Source organism: Sander lucioperca, chromosome 9, assembly GCF_008315115.2.
Source record: "Sander lucioperca isolate FBNREF2018 chromosome 9, SLUC_FBN_1.2, whole genome shotgun sequence".
Taxonomy (NCBI): Eukaryota; Metazoa; Chordata; class Actinopteri; order Perciformes; family Percidae; genus Sander; species Sander lucioperca.
In genome coordinates, this window is record NC_050181.1 from 32,239,267 (window position 1) to 32,260,997 (window position 21,731).

Here is a 21,731-nt window from a genome sequence, read left to right on the forward strand (position 1 = left end):
CTCCTCCGTCCGTCCTGCCGAGCCCAGAGGAATGAAAGGAAAGGAAAAGAAAGGAGCAGAGAAACGAGGTACAACTCACAAAATAAAAGTCCGGTTTATTGTCAAACAACAAACTTCGCACATACATCAAAACAGGCCGTCATAAAACAAAAAAGTCGCTGACAAAAAACAGAAATCCAAAAAGGAAAAAGAAAAGAGGCTCTTTTCTTTGGCCTTTACCCTCCCATACAAACAAACTAGTTATGGTACAGCTAAAGTACATACATTAAATTTACTGGAATGCTCTGAGTTCAACGGCTTTAAGAGGTTTGTCTTTTCGTGGGTTTTTTGTCTTTTAACTGTCGTTTTTTTTCCTAGTATCTGTCGAGATATCGTTAACATGGTCAACCAAGTAAAATCTTTCGTTAAAGAAGCACCGATTTTGGTCTGACGAGATCGCTGCCGAGAGAGAAACCGACCCCCCCTCCGAACAATATGTACAAAAATATAAAATGTAAATAAAAATACAAACTAATTCTTTTTTTTTCCCGTGTTGTTGTTGTTGAAGAGAAGCCAGATTTCTGCGTCAATGTGTTGGCGGGTTCCTCTAGAAAATTTTGTTTTGAGGGGAGATCGTGTGTGTGTGTGTGTGGTAGATGTGTGTGTTGGTTGAACTCTACTTGCTAGTGACCATGTTGGATATTTTTTTTTTTTTATTATTATTTTTTTCTCCTTTGAAATCAGTCCACCCGCGCCTCCACCTGAGACATTTTGAAAAAAAAACGAGTCCGAGGTGAAGAATCGGGAAGCGGTTCAGCAGGATGGCGCGGCTGGGGGGGGTGGGGGGGGAGAGAAACACATCAATCGTCGTCGTCGGTTTTCTGCTTCTTGGTTTCGACGTCGTCCTGAAAGAAGAGAAAACGGTTAGTTAGAAAGACGAGGAAGGAGCGATATATGAGGATAGAGTGAGAGTGTGTGTGTGTATATTTTAATATATATATATATGCCTCTGTGTGTGTGTGTCTGTATATGTGAGTCTGTGTGCCTGTGGTGTGTGTGTCTCTGTGTGTGTGTGTGTGCCTGTGTGTGTGTGTGTGTGTGTGTGTGAGTCTGTGTGTCTCTGTGTTTGTGCCTCTGTGTGTGTGTGTGTGTGTGTGCGCGTGTCTGTGTGTGTCTCTATATGTGAGTCTGTGTGCCTGTGGTGTGTGTGTGTGTCTCTATGTGTGTCTCTGTGTGTGTGTGTGTGAGTCTGTGTGTCTCTGTGTTTGTGCCTCTGTGTGCCTGTGTGTGTGTGTGTGTTGGATTTCTTTAGTTAAAAAGGCGAGGGAGGGGTTTCATTGGTCAGATTCTTGGCGTTAAATGCAGGGCTGGGTGTTCAGGTTACTGTATAAGAGTACTACGAAAACACACCACAAACTGACCCAAGTACTCCTAATCTGATACAAATACTCCAGGTTCCACCGATCAGGACATAACAGAACGGGAGAGAGATAAATAAATAAGTGAAATAAAAATAATTAAAATATATGACACAAGTGTCTTTTCTCCATTTTAAAGGCTGTGTTACAGTAAAGTCATGTTGTATTATTTTCCTTTACTCACGTATCTTAGCAGTATTTTAGTTTATTTCTATTTTAATTGGAGTATGCATTGTCGAGTGCCCAGATTAAGCCATCACGTTTTATTGATAATGTGTATATTAATGTGTAGTATTTGTATATGTGTAAACCAATACACTGAACTTAGTCATTGTATCCACAGTATTGGGGATTATGTATCAAATCTCTCGTTGTGTTAATATGTTGTGAAAGCACCGATAGTCAACCAGACAACATCGCCACCCATGGTGCAAAAAATACTGTGATTAAAGCACATCTACCAGTTAGGGGTGCATATATATATATACATTTTTTTTCTTTATATTTATTTCCATTGTTTCTAACATGTCCTGTTCTGTAGACATGGTCCTTATTTATATATTTTATTTGGACCAGTCCAATATGACTAAGTTGAAATAAACTGTGTTGGAAGGAAACTTGTTTTGTTATGAATCTATTTTGATGCGTTTTTTTGTAATTTTACATGTTTAAAAATACCGAAATTAATATCGATATTGCAATATCCCATTTTGTCTATATTGTGCGACCCTACTACCAGCACCGTGGCATATTTCCCCAGCGTTCGGCTGGCAGACGGCGCTAATTCTGGTATAAACTACGGTGGTATGTGATAAGTTGCCTCACCTCTTCGTCGTCGTCGTCATCGTCAGCTGCCCGTTTTGTGCCGCCCTCGATCTCGTCGTCGTCGTCTTCCTCGTCGTCTTCTTCGCCTGCGGAACGGTGGGGCGAGTGAAAGAAGAATGAGATCGGTTGCATCACATTGCATACAACGGTCAACGCTGACTGGTGGTGGAGCTTTGGGTGAGATGTGCGGCACGTTAAAATAAAATATTCTAAAGAAATCTCGCTAACCTTCTCCGTCATCTTCCTCGTCCTCCTCGTCCACTTCATCGTCTTCTTCATCATCTACCTCGGGCTCGCCGTTCTCCTCATTCTCCTGGGGAGAAAAAACAGTTTAATGGAAGCAAACCCAAAGAGAACACTTCAGGTTGAAGATCTGCAGAGGTTTAGTGGATTTTGAGTTTGACTTTAATTTGTTTAAACTCGACGTCTGCAGACTCAGAAGAGGACATATGTGCACCGTCCACCAGCCAAATGGCTAGTCAATGTGAAAAATGTCACCAGCCACTTGCATATTTGACCAGCATTTGTCTAGTAGATGGTGCTAATGTGGAACCCTGCATATGTGGCCTGTAACATGATGGCGGCTATACCTTCCCGTTGGTGGCGGTGTCTTTTCCGTTCTCCTTCTCCTCCGCCAGCTTCTTCTCTTTCAGATCCTGATGGAAACAGAAACATCATGAATTTAAAAAAATTAAACTGCATAAAACATCATGCATGCTCCATTAAAACTTCTGCGCTGCTGCTACCTGCCCTTCTACCTAATGGCCTAGTTAAACGAGAACTGGTGCATGCTGGGAACATTTTCCAGCCTTCTCTCTCTCGCTGTCTGTCAGAATCAAGCCTTCCTATTTAAACACCATATTGGTCTCTGCAGATCCTCCCCCATCCTCCTCCTCCCACTCCATCGCCTCTAATGTGTTGTAATCTGATACTTTGATGTGGCCCCAGGGGCACTCTGGGTACTGTAGTCTTACAAGGGCTGAACGCGCCACCATATGTCACGAGACACGCCCGGGAGAGGCACTGCAAACCCCAGCATGCACCGCGTCCGTTTAAAATAACCGAGGAGGGCGCAGAGTAGGGTAGGGAGGGGGGTGGGGGGGTGATGGAGGGGAGAGAGAGAGAGAGAGAGAGAGAGAGAGAGAGAGAGAGAGAGAGAGAGAGAGAGAGAGAGAGAGAGAGAGAGAGAGAGAGAGAGAGAGAGAGAGAGAGAGAGAGAGAGAGGAGAGCGCGCGGTGCACGCTGCCGCCGCTCGTTGTAACGGAGGACAATAGAAGGCGACACATGGCAGGCGATAAAAAAAAACGCACAGAAAAGCGAAAATAACGCAGCGTCTTAAACACATTATGGTCTGTTTGCGCACCGGTTGGCCCGGAAACCCGTCGCAAGAGCCTTTTTGCAGCGCTCCGTTTCCTCGTTTTGTTCCTCCACAACCGGTTATCCCCGCTGCGCGCGCACACACGCACACACACACACTGGTATTGATTAATTGCTTTACATAATCTTATTGCTTGAAATCCATTAAGCTGTTTAGGAGCATCGGCTGCAGGAGACAAACGAGGCTCTCTCTCCCTCTCTCTCTCTCAGACTGTGCGTAAAAGGCGCCTGCCTGTGCGTAAAAAATGCTCCACAACTATAAATAGAGGCTGAACAGGCACCCCGGATTATCGGCGTTAATACCAGGCCCCAACTTCTCCCTCTCCACCTTCTCCATATGTTCATTTGTTACAATCACTCTGAATTATTCAGCAGCGGCTGCTCTTATTATTATTAAAACCCTACCGGATCCGTCCGTCCCCCGCCCCCCCGTCCCCTCCTGATGCCGCTGCGGAGCCCCGACTCCCCCCGCGGGGGCAATTAAAGTTTTACCCAATGTGATCCAAAGTCCAAGCGGACGGAAATTAACATTTAAAAAAAATTACAAAGATGGTCAAAGAAAGAAAGAGAGAGAAAGATTTCTCCTTAACGGAGACGGAGCACAAAGAGGGGGAAACCGAGCAGCACCGTCACATCACAATCACACCTCCACACACACACACACACATATATATATACACTCACACACAGAGAGAGAGAAGTGGGCTGCATTACAGGAAAAAAAACAGAAAGAGAAACTTTCCCCCCGAGACATAAACGCGCTGTGCAAACATGCTGCTGAAAAAAATACCGAAGAAAACGCGGAAGCTGCGGCTTCGCTGTGTGCGTATTCTCTCTCCTCTCCGGTGTGCACCGGAGGCTGAATGGAGCAGGCGACCTCCAGAGTCGGTAAACAAACCGGGACGGTGGAGGCAGGCCAGCCCGGTGCCTTTTCTTTCTTTTTAGAAACAAACACATAATGTAGAAAGCCCGCTGGAAGTGGAGAGGCGAACAGAAAGTTGACATCGGTGTGAATTACGCACCGCGCTGCCGCTCCGTCCTCCATTCAAACGGACCAACTTCACACTACAAACCCAGCTGGAGAGCCGCAGAAAATCCCATTTAGTCCGCTGCTCAGCCCCGGCAGCTCGTTATCACTCTATTAATACACCAACCCGGGATATTAAGGAGGGGGGGGGGGGTTTCTCTTCCAACTGGATGCGGGATTAATTGGCATCAGTGCGATATGTGGAATAAATAAATAGGCGCGTCGATTCAGCGGTAAGAGCAAGCGGATAAATAGCCCCAAATAAAGCTGAGAAGTGTGTGTCAGTGTGTGTGTGTGTGTGTGTGTGTGTGTGAGCAGCTCGTGGCTCCGTGTGTCGGTCCGGACTCGGTGTGTGTGTGTGTGTGTGTGAGAGAGAGAGAGGAGAACCGAGCCGCTTGTATAAACAAAGAACCCGCGCAGACTGTGCAGGCTCTCCGGACAATGAGACGCGGCGCTGTTAAACGCAGCCCCGTTTCCATGATGCGGTACCGAGACCCCCCCCCCGCTTTATATCTGCCAGATCTCCCCCCCATCAGTGTTTTTAGAGAAAAAGACGCGTTCAACCCCTTTCTGTATCCGTCTCCGGGGTGTCCCGCGGGCTCCCACTTCTCCGAGTCCGAATGAGCGCGAAGCGACGACGGATATATTATTTTTTTTTTATTTTTTTTTTTTTTTTTAAATCGAAAAAAAAAAAATAATCTAGGTTACAGCCCGTTTCATTCTGCTGAGCAGCTTAAGAGAGAAATCCATCTGATGAAAAAGGTGCGAGGCGAGCTTACCTTGGCAGAGATCTCCTTGCCGGTGTCAACTTTTGTGTCTGCCATTGTTTTAGTTCACTAAAATAAAGGGACGGCTGAAATGAAAAGGTTGAATAAAGTAAAATCCCCTCTTCGTCTTTCCTCGGATAGTGGAATCAATGAGGATAATATTGTGCCAGTGGCCAATGCTGCTGACGGCCGAGCCTTTAATATAGGCTGGTGGGCGGGGCCCAAGAGGAGGTCGGCCGGCCCCTGATTGGCTGAACGCTCCACAGAGGTGTTCTCTTCGCGCGCTGGAGTGGAACAATGGATTGAATTTCTAAAAACCCGGAGGCCACGCCCCCTCCCTTCCTCTCCTGTCCGCCGCCGCTTGCTTGCTGCTGCTGCTGCTTCAACAACCGTCCTTTCTCTCCACAAAAACACAACAAGCACAACGATTAAAACCTTAAAACCGTACAAAACGGACTCAGTGTGTCGCCCCAGCACCGTTTCGACACCTTTACGTCGAGACATGTCACTTTTAACCGAATTACGCATTGAAAATACCGAAAAAAGGCAGCGCTACGGTTGACGTAGCGTCACAGTTTGATTGATTGATGTGCATCTGGTCGAGTCAAAGCGGCGACTACGGGTCGCTTTTCCCGCCCACCGAAAGTGTTTTTAGGCAACATGTCGACTGTTAGTGGATGCAAGCTTTTAATAACGTCCCTGTCACCTTCTCAATCAAACTCTCAACTCCCCATGAGTCACATTTAAAGGCATAAAGAGTGTAAATGGCTCATCAGAGCGCTTGATAATCGGCCGCTCGCCCCTCCCCTCCCCTTCCTGACGCCCTCCATGTTTGAAACTCATCTCTGTATCTGCGCACTTTGACTTTTTCTTCTTTTACATAACATCCCATACATTCGTGCGCCAAGGTCGACGCACGAATAAACACAAACTCCGTTGTTAAGTGAATGTACAGAAAGTGAACAGAAGTGTGCAATGTGTGCAGTGTGTACAGTTGCATGGCCTCATTTCCTCAATCTCTCTCCCCATTGTTACATTGTTACCAGAAATGCTCCGAGGAGGAGGAGGGAGGGAGAGAGAGAGAGAAGAAGGCAGTGCGACATAACAGACATGCGATGATGATACAAAGTGCGCAAAAGAAGTATGTGCTCATGAACTCAACTGACTGACACGCATTCTTATGAAACACAAGGGCAAACACGTATTTGTTCCTTACCGAGTTTTGTACACATGGCTTTTACAAGCTGAACATGAGAAGGACAAAGCAGCGGCACACACACACAAAAAGCAGCCGCCATTGCTGGCTGAGGATGGGGGGATGGGAGCAGAGTGTGGTCCGTAACAGGCAGCCCACATTCACATTCTGCTCTGGTGACGCACTCGGCCGCGGAGGACGCCTCCGATTGGTCGGCTAAGTGGAATAAACACGGCTTTGGCGCACGGCGAGCGCTGATTGGTTAGCGCGGACGTCCGTCAATTCAAACTGGGTTCCTGCGGCGCGCTGTAAACCGCGGGTCCGGATTGTGGATCGGGACTGTGTACAGCATCAGCGTAGACTCACAGGGGGGGTCAAACTCACCTTCACTAAGGGGGGAATAAGAATCACATCCAGGGGCAGATGTGTAGAGTTTATTGACATGCTTATTTATTGACGACGCATTAATTAACATTTCTGTAAATGTGCCGGTGTTAGTCCTCTGGCCAGATGGTTTTAGACCAGAGTAACAGGAAACAGCAAGACATTGTTATTACTGTATGTCTTATAAAGTCTTCTCACTTACAGTTGGGTCGACATAAAGTCCGAAAAAAAGTCCGAAAATAGATCCTTAGCCATAGTAGAAAAAAAGCCAAAAATGGTTGCCAAAGTCACAAAAACACAGCAAATAAATGTCTAAAAAAGCGCTGTAAAATGTTGGAAAAAGCACCAAAAATCATTAGAAAAAGAGCGTCGGGATAAGTGGCAAAAAAAGGCAGACGTATGACAAAGCACCAAAAAATGCCAGAAAAAAAGTGCCTTAAAACCTCAGAAAAAGCGCCAAAAATGGTAGCAACAGCACAAAAAAAAACAAGTAAAAGTGCCAAAAAAAAATCATAAAAAGCGCAAAAAAACGAATGACAAAGCCCCAAAAAACGCTGGGAACAGCACCTTAAAACCTCAGAAAAAGCACAAAAATTAGGCCAGAAAAAGCACCAAAAAACATCGTAAAAGTGGCAAAAGAATGTTGGAAAAAGCTCCAAAAAAAGCATAGGAAAAAGTCTCAAACACTTCAGCAAGAAAAACGTTGATAAAGCTACAAAAGTAGCCTGGCCAATATTAACTGTGAACCTAAATCTGAGTTTATCAAGAGTTTGAGTTTGACACGTGGGCGTTATGTGTCTTCCAGATACAATTATTTGACCGTAAGTTACGACTTCAAAGTATAAGTCCTTAGGGAGGCCCGAGTTGGACTCGGTTAAACGGTTGAAATAAGACCACTTTTTACAAAAACTGTGAATTTCAACAAAAAGGGTTTTTGCGAATGTTTTTCCAAGAAAGAAATTAAGACTTATAGTGACGACTATATTTTAAAATAAAAGTACTTTTTTGTTCATTTAACATCAGTCCTCTTGGAGGCCCGAGTTGGAATCGGTTAACTTGTTCTTATATTGCGCTGTAAAATGTCATTCTCATCTTTTATCTGTTTTTAATTTTTTTTAAATCGTTTTTAACTGTTCTTTCATGTTTTATGTAAATCACTTTGAATTGCCCTGTTGCTGAAATGTGCTATACAAATAAAGCTGCCTTGCCTTGTCTTCGACTCACGACTCCGGCTACATAACGTTGACGTTAGCTAGCGCTAGCTGATACTAGCGATTTCTAGTCGGCGACATATTTTGGCCTTGATTTAATAAACATAACCTGTAGTAGTACACAATCGTATGTGTATTGTTTTGATTACAATGTGCAGAATTACTTTACGTTGCCTATTTATGTCTTTTTATTTCTATTTCTCACCGTTAATCACCGGCGTCTGTACAGCATCAACAGGGGTCGCCCTTGTTGTTTATGTGTGTGTGACGTCAAAAACTGTAACTGGGAGTACAACCATCTGGTACCAGTTCACGAGTACTAAGTTACGGGTCTGACTGCCGTTCCAGGAAACTTTCACGGGGAGAAGGTTGTGCAAACAGAGTTACGGGTTGCCTGGAACGCGCCCATAGTTCTCAATCGACTTACCTGGATAAATAAAAGGTTAAATAAATTCTTATGAAACTATTGTGCATTGAAATCGAAAATAGAACGTAATCAAACTTCTTAAAATAAATTTAAATAAATAAAATGTAGCAGTAGAAGCACAATAGTGAATACTCTTCCAGCATGCGACACACGTGCTGCTGACAAATGACGTAGGATGAGCTGCGACGGAGAAAAAAATTATAAAATAAACTGGATCGGCCCGTGGATCTGTTATATCTGATCTTAATATCGGATCGGTGCAACCCTAACCATAACTCATCATTCATGCAGTATTGCACACCCTCACTTGTTGTCTGTTGTCTGTTATGCTCCACCGCATAGTTGCACATTCTCACCTGAACTGTTGTCTTATTTGTAGTGCTGTCAAACGACTAAAATATTTAATCGTGATTAATTGCATTAATGTCATAGTTAACTCGCAATTAATCGCAATTAATTGCACATTTTTCTCTATTCTAAATGTCCCTTGATTTCGTTTTGTCCCATTATTTTTTTCTGATTTTAATGCTCTTATCAACATGATACGGTACTTTTAAAACGGTGCCTGAACCAAAATATATATATATATATATATATATATATATATATATATATATATATATATTAATTATTATTATATTTAAAAAAACGAGCACCTTGTTCAATTGTATTAGTCTGTTCTGTATGTTCAAAATTATAAAACAATAAAAAGTTGATCTAAAAAAAGAAAGGGGCACAAAACGGCGAAAACCACCACTGGCAACTACAGACTGGTGTTACAATCCTCTCCAGTGAAATACAGTCAGACTTTTACACCGTTTAGCTGTTAGCATTTTAACCGTGTTTACTCCAGCTGCTAGCTAACGGTAGGCTAACGTTAGCTGCTGCTAAGTGTAGCGTTGACTAGCGTCCCGTGCGGCGATGTTTCAGTTCCCTCTAACGTCCGTTTTCAGAGCATCAGAGAGAAGCGTAGGCATTTAAGTGGCACCGAAATCTGTGTTGCTATTCGGTCCGGTAGAAAACGGTCGTTAAGGCACCGGTACTGTATTAGCACCAGGTCTCGGACCGCCCCAAAATAAAAACTCTTCGGATCTACACGATTCACGTGGATGACATTTTCCGATTCAAAACGGCGATTTTCGCCGAAAAGCGAGTAGTTTGCAGGTATGTACTACTCTTTGGCCGGCTCGCAAGCCCAAACAAGTGTGTGCGGCGTGCCTGCTGTTTAGTTTCCGGTCTAGCTAGATCCGTTGTAGTTTTTCTAACGTTACTAGTTGTTGCAACAGCATGTGAAAAAAACTACAAAGTTTGCTAGACCAAAAACAACGTTAATCTCGCGCTAAAAAAATTGACGCCGTTAAAATGGGTTTGCGTTAACGCCGTTAATAACACGTTTAACTGACAGCACTACTTATTTGTTTAACCCTTGAGTTGTCTTCCCCGTCGACCATGATGCAACTTTTGTTTTTTTGGGTCAAAATGTTAAAAAAATGTCAACGTTTTGGTCGTCTTTTTCGACACTTTTGTCACTAAGTTTCTGTCAATATTTTTCTGCGGTTCTTTGACGTTTTTTGAAGCTTTTCCCATGTTTTTGACACTTTTCCGGACATTTTTGAAGATTATCCGGACGTTTTTGTCACTTTTTTCGAAGTTCTTGTCACTTTTCCAATGTTTCTGTCACTTTTCTCTGTGCTTTTTTGACTTTTTTTCCTACGTTTTTTAACGTTCTATTATCAATTTTTCTTCAACTTTTATATAATTGAATAAAACACCCACATTCAATGAAAGTAGTGAACTGATCATTTATTTTACTTGTGTAGATCGTCATATGGAACCATCCACGTTAGTTTGTTTTAAAATTTGGTTGAAAGAAACCCAAATTTCTGATATAGAAACTTTTTGAAAATGGGTCAGATTTGACCCGTGGACAACAGGAGAGTTAACACTCTTTTGCACTTTTGTACTACTCCATCTGCACAAACTGTAGACTCTACACTACACTATTACACTGAGTATTTGTACCTGGACTGTTGTATTCAGTGGTGTAGTCTAGTTTTCTGGAGTCAGTATACTGGGATTTTCCCCTCCCAGCTTCATACTCGCCCCGAGAGCGTCAACCCCATTCATTTTTATAACGTTACGGCGTGTAGAATAAGCCTCGTTACCTTTCCGGCCGATTTTTACCTGATTTTTGATCTCTGTATGTCTCAGAGTACTGTCAATAGGGGAAAAAACGACCAAAATTGGCGTTAGCAAACTGGAGTTGCTGCAGCTAATGTCCAGAGCTCCCAGTTAGCTAAAATGCCAGTTGTGGGGGCATCTTATAAAGAGTGCCTTTGTGCCTCTTAACAAATCCACAAACACCATAAAATGCAATTAAAATGTCTGTGCAACATGAACAGGGCCCTTACGTGACAACAAGATGTATTTTCAACTCAGACATTGTGAAGAAACCGTTTAAATTGCCTCTTTTTCCATCGTTTTCATTACCTGGCTGTATGAGATCCCACTCTTTACAGCACAGTAAAAAGAGGTAGGTGAAAGTACAAACTTTGAATTTAAACGGTTTCTTCACAATGTCTGAGTTGAAAACGCATCTTGTTGAAAAAAGGATTTCTCCTTTAACGTCGGCTGCAGTGTCACCCAAAGCGGCTGTTATAGCTTCAGTGGGCAGGCTTACAGAAACACTGAGAGAGTGGCGTTTAAATTCCCTTTCGTTTTATATATCTCATTTAGTAATTCACATCATGATTTCAAATTTGCGCAGTGAATGAACGCCAAGCCACTGTGTTGTTGTTGTTTCCAAGTGACTCACAACACAGACGGGGGGAAAGTTCTGTCACAAAACAATTGTTATGTATCCTCACACTTCTGTAAGTTGGTCAACGGAAATCCTTGCCCTTTGCTGGTGGGTATACGGCGAATACCTGTGTATCACGTAGGCCAGTGGTTCTCAAACTTTTTTCAATAATGTTCCCCATTTGAATAGTGTTTTTAAGCCAAGTACCCCGTGACCAGCGATAGATTATGCAATAAACCAATCAGAGATCATCTCCCATTCCCTTTAAAAGCCAGGCGCGTTTGGACCTTGGAGCATTGCTGTTATGATGGAGGATTAGCATTAATATTTTTATTTGTAATCTTCTGCATGTGTGTGTGCTGCTGTGCGTCCCTGTGTGTGTAACAAGCATAGTGTGTGCGCGCTGTGCACGAGCCTAGGAGCATTTTACTAATGCTCTGTTAAAATAACAATGAAATGCTGCGTTATTGACTTTAGACCAGGTTTTTGTTGGTCGATGGCGTGATCACTTCCCGCTGCCTCAAGATAGCAATACGCCCAGAATGCACCTGAACACACCTCCCTGTAAGACCAGCATGCCCAGAATGCACCTGAACACACCACCCTGTAAGACCAGCATGCCCAGAATGCACCTGAACACACCTCCCTGTAAGAGAGAAGACACACCAGCCCGCTAATCGGGCGTCGGGCCGTCTGGCGAGGTCGGTGACTCGAGTCTGTTCGGTGTGTCCCGTGCCATGGTCCGTCCGAGGAGCCGTCGGCCTTCATTTTGGCCGACCTGACATGTTCAGTCAGAGACAGGACAGTCGGGACTCACCCGGAAATGGGGAGCAGATGAGCCGCTCAAAATCTGACGAAAATCTTTTAAACTGACCTTTGTCAATCTGAAATGAAGACAGATTCAGCAACTGCACGGCCTATTTCTCTCTTAAAATGTTTTCAGAAACACGTTTTGGTGAACTATTTTAGTCCAATATGAGATCGTATTCTGAACGAGCCGCCATGACAGTCTGGCTGTGAATTTCCGGAGAAAAAAGACCCACGTGACGCGTTCGTCCAATCAGCTGCCGGTCTTCATTTTCTGGGAAATAATCAGACTGTTAATGGAAACAATACAGAGCAGTGCCGCCTGCTGCTATGGAGACGTATTACGTTTCACGCACGCGCAGAGCGTACGCTCAAGTCGGCGTCCCCTCAGTGTGTTTTGAGGCATTTTTTGGACCTCGGGACCCGACTGATCAGTCCGACTGACTTTACTGCCGACGGTCGGCCGTCTGGTTGGTGTGTCAGGGCCCTAAGACCAGCACGCCCAGAATGCACCTGAACACACCTCCCTGTAAGACCAGCATGCCCAGAATGCACCTGAACACACCTCCCTGTAAGACCAGCATGCCCAGAATGCACCTGAACACACCTCCCTGTAAGACCATGGGCCTCAGATGGGGTCAGGTACATTTGCTATTTAAACGACGTGGGTGCTGGACGGGAAACTGACAACTGCGTCGGTCTTAAACTAGCAAAGACACTTGTGTCTGGCTTTGCGCTGCGCTGGGTGCGAGATAGGGCCCATAGATTGTTAGACAGGAGCGTCATTTTAATGCAACATAGTCAATAAATCCTAATCAATGGGTGAGGTCACCAATGCATTGTCCATTAGTTTTACAGTCTATGATACTAACACAAATCTAAAGTGGACCAGCGCTGGACGGCGAGGCTGGATTACCAGCGAGGCAGAGCACTCAGCTGCCCCCGGGGGCCCCAGACCTTGAGGGGGCCCCCCTAAAGCCCCAAGTCCACTGTGTGTCAATTGGTTGTACCTAATTTGATTAACGGCAGATTGGTTTAGGAATTTGCACCATTGAAGTACAATATCAACTAAGACAGGTCCTGGATCACTGCGCTGTGTCCAAACACAGCTTTAAGACCGAAGTTATTTTAGTTATAATTGGGGTCAAACATCAAAATCTTTGCTCCGGGGCCCCTTAACAGGTTATTCTTGCCATGCTGGGCGGTGGCTGGTCCGACAGAATACGACGACGTTCAGCCTATTAGTAAATAATACACACTGGTATTGAAAAGTTTTTTTAGAAACAATTCTTTTCCCTAGAATCATGATCTCACGACTACATCATGTCCGTTTCCAGCAGAACAGATCCATGTTATGTTCTTCATTACAAATGAAATAAATGTCAGACTGACTGACATGTGATGTTCATTCTTCTTAGTGGGGAGATCTACAACTATCTAGGGACAGTGGCGTTTTTATATCCAAAAAACTGTCCAGGGAGGTCCCGGGACATGGATTGTGAAAAGCAACAAAAAATTTTGGGAAAAAAAACCTTGAAAAAAGGCGACAAAAAACTCTGAAAGAAGCAACAAAAACTTCGGGAAAAAAACTCCAAATAGGCGACAAAAAAGTTGCCCGGAAAAGGCAACAAAAACATCTCAAAAACATCCAAAAAAAGCAGCAAAAATTTAGGAAAAAGCCCAACTTTGGTAATTGGGCCAGAGCAGGGGGAACGAGAGGGGGGAACGCCAGAGCAGGGGGAATGAGAGAGGGGAAAAGCCAGAGCAGGGGAAATGAGAGGGGGAAACGCCAGAGCAGGGGGAACGAGAGGGGGAAACACCAGAGCAGGGGGAATGAGAGGGGGAAACGCCAGAGCAGGGGGAATGAGAGGGGGAAACACCAGAGCAGGGGGAATGAGAGGGGGAAACGCCAGAGCAGGGGGAATGAGAGGGGGAAACACCAGAGCAGGGGGAATGAGAGGGGAAAAGCCAGAGCAGGGGGAATGAGAGGAGAAAAGCCAGAGCAGGGTGAATGAGAGAGGGGAAACACCAGAGCAGGGGGAATGAGAGGGGGGAACACCAGAGCAGGGGGAATGAGAGGGGGAAACACCAGAGCAGGGGGAATGAGAGAGGGGAACGCCAGAGCAGGGGGAATGAGAGAGGGGAACGCCAGAGCAGGGGGAATGAGAGAGGGGAAAAGCCAGAGCAGGGGGAATGAGAGGAGAAAAGCCAGAGCAGGGTGAATGAGAGAGGGGAAAAGCCAGAGCAGGGGGAATGAGAGGGGAAAAGCCAGAGCAGGGGGAATGAGAGGGGAAAAGCCAGAGCAGGGGGAATGAGAGAGGGGAAAAGCCAGAGCAGGGGGAATGAGAGGAGAAAAGCCAGAGCAGGGTGAATGAGAGAGGGGAAAAGCCAGAGCAGGGGGAATGAGAGGGGAAAAGCCAGAGCAGGGGGAATGAGAGGGGAAAAGCCAGAGCAGGGGGAATGAGAGGGGGAAACACCAGAGCAGGGGGAATGAGAGGGGGAAACGCCAGAGCAGGGGGAATGAGAGAGGGGAAAAGCCAGAGCAGGGGGAATGAGAGGAGAAAAGCCAGAGCAGGGGGAATGAGAGGGGGAAACGCCAGAGCAGGGGGAATGAGAGAGGGGAACGCCAGAGCAGGGGGAATGAGAGAGGGGAACGCCAGAGCAGGGGGAATGAGAGAGGGGAAAAGCCAGAGCAGGGGGAATGAGAGGAAAAGCCAGAGCAGGGTGAATGAGAGAGGGGAAAAGCCAGAGCAGGGGGAATGAGAGGGGAAAAGCCAGAGCAGGGGGAATGAGAGGGGGAAACGCCAGAGCAGGGGGAATGAGAGAGGGGAAAAGCCAGAGCAGGGGGAATGAGAGGAGAAAAGCCAGAGCAGGGGGAATGAGAGAGGGGAAAAGCCAGAGCAGGGGGAATGAGAGGGGAAAAGCCAGAGCAGGGGGAATGAGAGGGGGAAACGTAGCAAAAGATATTCCTTTTTAAATGAAAATGTAGCGATGTAAATGTAGCCTGAGTTGTAATTGCTGCTTGAAGAAATTCTGCTTCAGTTTTGCATGTTCTACCTTCAGATACTCAGGAGCTGTTGAATATTAAATAACATCAACTCAGTGTTGAAGAGTTTTTAAACTGGAGTTTGAATATGTGGATCCTCAGAGCTGACACTAATCCAGGTTCAGAGTTAATCCAGGCTGCTGCTACTCTGCCTGCAGGGGAAACATTTTGGTCTACACGACTAGACGATGCTCCAACAAGAAAAGAGAGACTTTAAGTCTGTTCTGTGTCTGGGTTTCCTGCTCCGTCCTGCAGACTACCACCCAGCTTCTCTCATCATATCCAAGAGCTCGCTGGAAGGGGAGCCAGCGAGAGACCAAACCGATGAAAACAAGCAGTAGATAAAGTGTTTTCATGGTGTCAAACGCATGTTTGAACCTGCTGAGGCGACGCGGTGAAGTGGACGCTTGCTGCAGCCAGAGCAACACATGTTCATATATCAGGGAGTTCAAATTACTATATCTTCCTCTTCTTCCACTCATACACTCAAAGAAATAGCTGTAGTGTATTAACAACAGTTGTATGACTGTAGAGTTGAACAAAAATTGTCCATGGACTGTAATTCACAGTTGTAATTGTTTATTTACATTTCTATTTGCAGTATGGGTCCTTGATCTTCAACATTTGGCGGCCAGTGGTGGCACACACACACACACACACACACACACACACACACACACACACACACACACACACACACACACACACACACACGCACACACACACACACAGACACATACATTTTCCGAAATTCAGCCTTGGTGCAGAATTACAGCCACTAGAGCCAGTCCCACAATGATCTTTCCTTAGGATGTGCCAGTTCTGTGTCTTTAGCTTTAAATGCTATTGAGGAGGAGAGGGGGGGGGCAAGGTGGAGTGTGGGGGTGTGGTCTTGATCAACTGCCACTTTTGAAAGCCATGATGTCTCTCTCTCTCATGGGCGGGCCAAATTCTCTGGGCGGGCAAAGCAGAGAAAGGGGAGGTAACCTTTCCCCTTATGACGTCATAAAGGGAAGATTCCAGATCGGTCCATCTGAGCTTTCATTTTCTCAAAGGCAGAGCAGGATACCCAGGGCTCGGTTTACACCTATCACCATTTCTAGCCACTGGGGGACCATAGGCAGGCTGGGGGAACTCATATTAATGTTAAAAAACCTCATAAAGTGACATTTTCATGCTATGGGACCTTTAAAACACGGTGCACTTCCAGTTCGCCTGTCACTGCCCTGCAGATCATCAGCAGAGTCTTGAACTGGATGTGAGCTGCAGCAGGGAACCAATAGACAGAAGTGTTGTTGGGGAGGAAAAAACACGGAAACACACCAGAGAGCAGCCACAATCTGGTGGAGCTGCAGAGTTGTGGTGACAGACAGCGAGGGAGAGTCGCAGCGGTCCAGGTGGGAGAGGAGGAGCACGGGGATGAACACCTGAGCCGCCTCCCTGGAGAGGAAAGGTCTCCCACTGGGGACAGGGCTGCTGCTGCCATGACAGTGCCAGCGTGATCGTTAAGGTGCTGCTCTAACTCCACACTGCCTCCGCTCCTCTGGGAGACAAAGTCTGGCTCAACGGCATCTACACTGCTAGGTTTTATTTTATTTTCAAGCAGCGTTTTGAGACTATGACTACACAAGAGTTTGAGCTCCAGTTGACCTTACTCTACGGATGAAAATCATGCATGTAGAAGTTAACAACACAAAGAAATACTTTGTAGAAAGAACAGCAACGGTGAAAATAAGAGCAGGGACAGGCAGACAGACGGACGGACGGACGGACGGACGGACGGACGGACAGACAGACAGACAGACAGAACTGTTACTGAAAGGTCTATAAGAGACAGACAGACAGACAGACGGAGAGACATGCAGATAGACAGACAGATAGACAGAGAGACAGGCAGACAGATAGACAGAACTGTTACTGAAAGGTCTATAAGAGACAGACAGACCGACAGACAGACAGACAGATAGACCGAGAGACAGGCAGACAGATAGACGGAGAGACATGCAGATAGACAGACAGACAGACAGACGGACAGACAGGCCGGCAGACAGACAGACGGACATGCAGACAGGCAGGCAGACAGACGGAGAGACATGCAGACAGGCAGGCAGACAGACAAGCAAGCATACAGATGGACAGACAGACAGACGGACAGACAGGCAGACAGACAAGCAGGCAGACAGACGGACAGACAGACAGACAGACGGAGAGACAGACGGAGAGACAGTCGGAGAGACAGACGGAGAGACAGTCGGAGAGACAGACAGACGGAGAGACAGTCGGAGAGACAGACAGACAGACAGACGGAGACAGACGGAGAGACAGTCGGAGAGACAGACAGACAGACAGACAGACGGAGAGACAGTCGGAGAGACAGACAGACAGACAGACAGACAAGCAGGCAGACAGACGGACAGACAGACAGACAGACGGAGAGACAGACGGAGAGACAGACGGAGAGACAGTCGGAGAGACAGACAGACGGAGAGACAGTTGGAGAGACAGTCGGAGAGACAGACAGACAGACGGAGACAGACGGAGAGACAGTCGGAGAGACAGTCAGAGAGACAGACAGACAGACAGACGGAGACAGACGGAGAGACAGTCGGAGAGACAGTCGGAGAGACAGACAGAAAGACAGACGGAGAGACAGACAGACAGACAGACGGAGAGACAGGCCGGCAGACAGACAGACGGACATGCAGACAGGCAGGCAGGCAGACGGAGAGACATGCAGACAGGCAGGCAGACAGACAGACAAGCAAGCATACAGATGGACAGACAGACAGACGGACAGACAGGCAGACAGACAAGCAGGCAGACAGACGGACAGACAGACAGACAGACGGAGAGACAGACGGAGAGACAGACGGAGAGACAGACGGAGAGACAGTCGGAGAGACAGACAGACGGAGAGACAGTCGGAGAGACAGTCGGAGAGACAGTCGGAGAGACAGACAGACAGACAGACAGACAGACAGACAGACAGACGGAGAGACAGTCGGAGAGACAGACAGACAGACAGACAGACAGACAGACAAGCAGGCAGACAGACGGACAGACAGACAGACAGACGCAGAGACAGACGCAGAGACAGACGGAGAGACAGTCGGAGAGACAGACGGAGAGACAGTCGGAGAGACAGACAGACGGAGAGACAGTCGGAGAGACAGACAGACAGACAGACTGAGACAGACGGAGAGACAGACGGAGAGACAGTTCTGAGAGACAGTCGGAGAGACAGTCGGAGAGACAGACGGAGACAGACGGAGAGACAGTCGGAGAGACAGACAGACAGACAGACAGACAGAGAGACAGACGGAGAGACAGTCGGAGAGACAGACAGACGGAGAGACAGTCGGAGAGACAGACAGACGGAGAGACAGTCGGAGAGACAGTCGGAGAGACAGACAGACAGACAGACGGAGAGACAGACGGAGAGACAGACGGAGAGACAGTCGGAGAGACAGACGGAGAGACAGTCGGAGAGACAGTCGGAGAGACAGTCGGAGAGACAGACAGACAGACAGGCGGAGAGACAGACGGAGAGACAGACGGAGAGACAGTCGGAGAGACAGACAGACGGAGAGACAGTCGGAGAGACAGTCGGAGAGACAGACAGACAGACAGACGGAGACAGACGGAGAGACAGTCGGAGAGACAGTCGGAGAGACAGACAGACAGACAGACGGAGAGAAAGTTCTGAGAGACAGTCGGAGAGACAGTCGGAGAGACAGACGGAGACAGACGGAGAGACAGTCGGAGAGACAGACAGACAGACAGACAGACAGACGGAGAGACAGTCGGAGAGACAGTCGGAGAGACAGACAGACAGACAGACAGACAGACAAGCAGGCAGACAGACAAGCAGGCAGACAGACGGACAGACAGACAGACAGACGGAGAGACAGACGGAGAGACAGTCGGAGAGACAGACAGACGGAAAGACAGTCGGAGAGACAGTCGGAGAGACAGACAGACAGACAGACAGACAGACGGAGACAGACGGAGAGACAGTCGGAGAGACAGACAGACAGACAGACGGAGAGACAGTTCTGAGAGACAGTCGGAGAGACAGTCGGAGAGACAGACGGAGACAGACGGAGAGACAGTCGGAGAGACAGACAGACAGACAGACAGACGGAGAGACAGTCGGAGAGACAGTCGGAGAGACAGACAGACAGACAGACAGACGGAGAGACAGACGGAGAGACAGATGGAGAGATATCTTTTGCTACGTTTACGCCTCACGTCCACACTACTGCAGTGTTTCTGAGCCACTAAAATGGAGACATTTGGAAACAATGCTGCTCCCCGTTTTGGTTTGAAAACTCCGAGGTTGCTTTGTAGTCGAGACTTTTTTTTTTTTTTTAACGGGACATGAACCCCGGTCTCCTGAGTGAAAGTCCTGTTTGTTCCTCTCCTTATATCCTGCTTTGCTACTACGGCCAGTAGACTACTATAAACTACTATAAACTCAGATATAGGTCCCAACTGCTGCTTGAACAACGTCTGGGAGTGTTTAGGGGACAACAGTCTCTTTAAATATGTTCCACTGACAATGATGAAGATGGGTTTCTTCCTGTTGTCCTCTTTATACCCAGCAGCCAATGAGACGTCATCCTTCTCACTCCCTCTCTCTCTCTCTCTCCCTCTCTCCCTCTCTCTCTCTCTCTCCCTCTCTCTATCTCTCTCGCTCTTTCTCTCTGTCTCCCTCTCTCTCACTCTGTCTCTCTGTCTCTCTCTCTCTGCCTCTCTCTCTCTCTCTCTCTCTCTCTCTGTCTCTCTCTCTCTGTCTCTGTCTCTCTGTCTCTCTCTCTCTCTCTCTCTCTCTCTCTCTCTCTGTCTCTGTCTCTCTGTCTCTCTCTCTCTCTCTCTCTATCTCTATCTCTCTCGCTCTCTCTGTCTCTCTCCCTCTCTCTATCTCTCTCGCTCTCTCTCTCTGTCTCCCTCTCTCTCTCTGTCTCTCTCTCTCTCTCTCTCTCTCTCTCTCTCTCCCTCCCTCTCTCTGTCTCTCTCTCTCTCTGTCTCTCCGTCTCTCCGTCTCTCCCTCTCTCTCTCTCTCCCTCTCCCTCTCCCTCCCTCTCTCTGTCTCTCTCTCTCTCTCTCTGTATCGATCATCCGGCGAGGACATTATGCCCGATGTATGACATCACAGAGAGAAGAGAGAGATCCGTGATCGTCACCTCGAGGTGTCTTTGTACGGGCTTCCTTTTGAGACGAAAACATCGCCAGGCTTTTAAAATCATCCATAACCTTTTGAATAGAATTAATCGGAAAAAAACAGTAATAATAATAAGTATATAATACAATATAATAATAATAATAATAATAATAATAATAATAATAATAATAATAATAATAATAATAATAATAATAAGCACCCAAAACATTAAAAAAAAGTGACAAAAACATTGGGAAAAAGCAGAAAAAAATGATTACAGTTCTTTTCAATTGCTTAAGCACAATTTTGCAGAACACCTCAGACCCTTTGCAAAAAGAACCACTCTGCTGTTGCTAACCTAAAACACTTTTAGCAATTCTACTTCTCAGTGATTAGAGTACTGTAAATGAAGTACACAGAGAAAGTGCAAATATACAATAAGTTCACCAAACACTACACAATACCAATGCTGCAGACTGAGGAAAATATAATTAATTTCTCTCCATATACCCAAATCAGTCAACATGTCAACATGGAGAATCACAACAACAACATGTCCCAGTTTTCATACAGCTGCTACAGTAGTGTGCATAACCGGCAATTTCCACTGGATGCGGAACGTCTGCGGAACGTCTGCGGAACGTCTCCGGAACGTCGACGGAGTCACTAGGTTTCCATTAAAGTCAGTGTGTGTATTTCCACTGACTGCAGAACGTCTGCGTCCCGACTCCGTCCCAGCTCCGGCGGTCCCAGCCCTCCGGAGCAGATACCAGAGCTTCTATTTTTGACGGACGACGGAGAGCTCCGCAGCAATTCAGCACAATTCAGATTGTGTGGGACAGGAAGTCGAGCACAGAAACAAAATAAAACATCCGGATACTTTTCAAAATAAAATACACCCTGCTCACAGCAGGTCATATTTCCCTGCACTACACCTTGAAAACACAGCTCAGAGTAGTTTCCCCTCTACTCCTCTGGATGGAAACAAACTGTTGTTGGTTTTGTGGTTCTGTTTATAGAAACTACATCCTGTTATATCGCACGAACATACGTGAATTCGCGAGATCTCGTGGTCGGCTGGCCGCAGCCGTTACGCGACAAATCCGGACCTGGTGGGTATTGACGGACGGCGGAGCACGCAGCTGTTCCGCAGCGGAGCCGGTCGCAGACGTTCCACATCCTGTGGAAATCCACGGTAACACTGTGAGCTCAGCAAACAGCAGACAAACATATACACTACTGTATCCAGTACAGGTTACAATCACAGAAAAAACAAACAAAAAAGAACATCTGAAAAAGTACAG

At 46.5% G+C, this 21,731-nt stretch overlaps 1 protein-coding gene across 1 annotated transcript; it reads right to left on the minus strand.

Moving 5' to 3' along the window:
* Positions 1 to 329: 329 nt before the first annotated feature.
* Positions 330 to 5,683, minus strand: ptmab (prothymosin alpha b). Its single transcript, XM_031319827.2, has 5 exons — positions 5,406 to 5,683; positions 2,813 to 2,878; positions 2,451 to 2,535; positions 2,223 to 2,308; positions 330 to 884 (listed from the first exon to the last, which is right to left on the minus strand). Exons 1-5 carry the CDS (start codon positions 5,448 to 5,450, stop codon positions 840 to 842), a joined length of 327 nt encoding a protein of 108 aa, XP_031175687.1. The 5' UTR covers positions 5,451 to 5,683; the 3' UTR covers positions 330 to 839.
* Between the last annotated feature and the right edge of the window lie 16,048 nt (positions 5,684 to 21,731).

What these genes read in the sequence shown, in the direction of transcription:
- ptmab (XM_031319827.2), bottom strand. Translation starts at nt 5,450, where the DNA reads ATGGCAGACACAAAAGTTGACACCGGCAAGGAGATCTCTGCCAAG. An exon ending in ACACCGCCACCAACGGGAAG is followed by an intron (nt 2,536 to 2,812) that starts GTATAGCCGCCA and finishes TTTTCTCCCCAG; the next exon opens with GAGAATGAGGAGAACGGCGA. An exon ending in ATGACGACGACGACGAAGAG is followed by an intron (nt 885 to 2,222) that starts GTGAGGCAACTT and finishes CTCTTCTTTCAG; the next exon opens with GACGACGTCGAAACCAAGAA.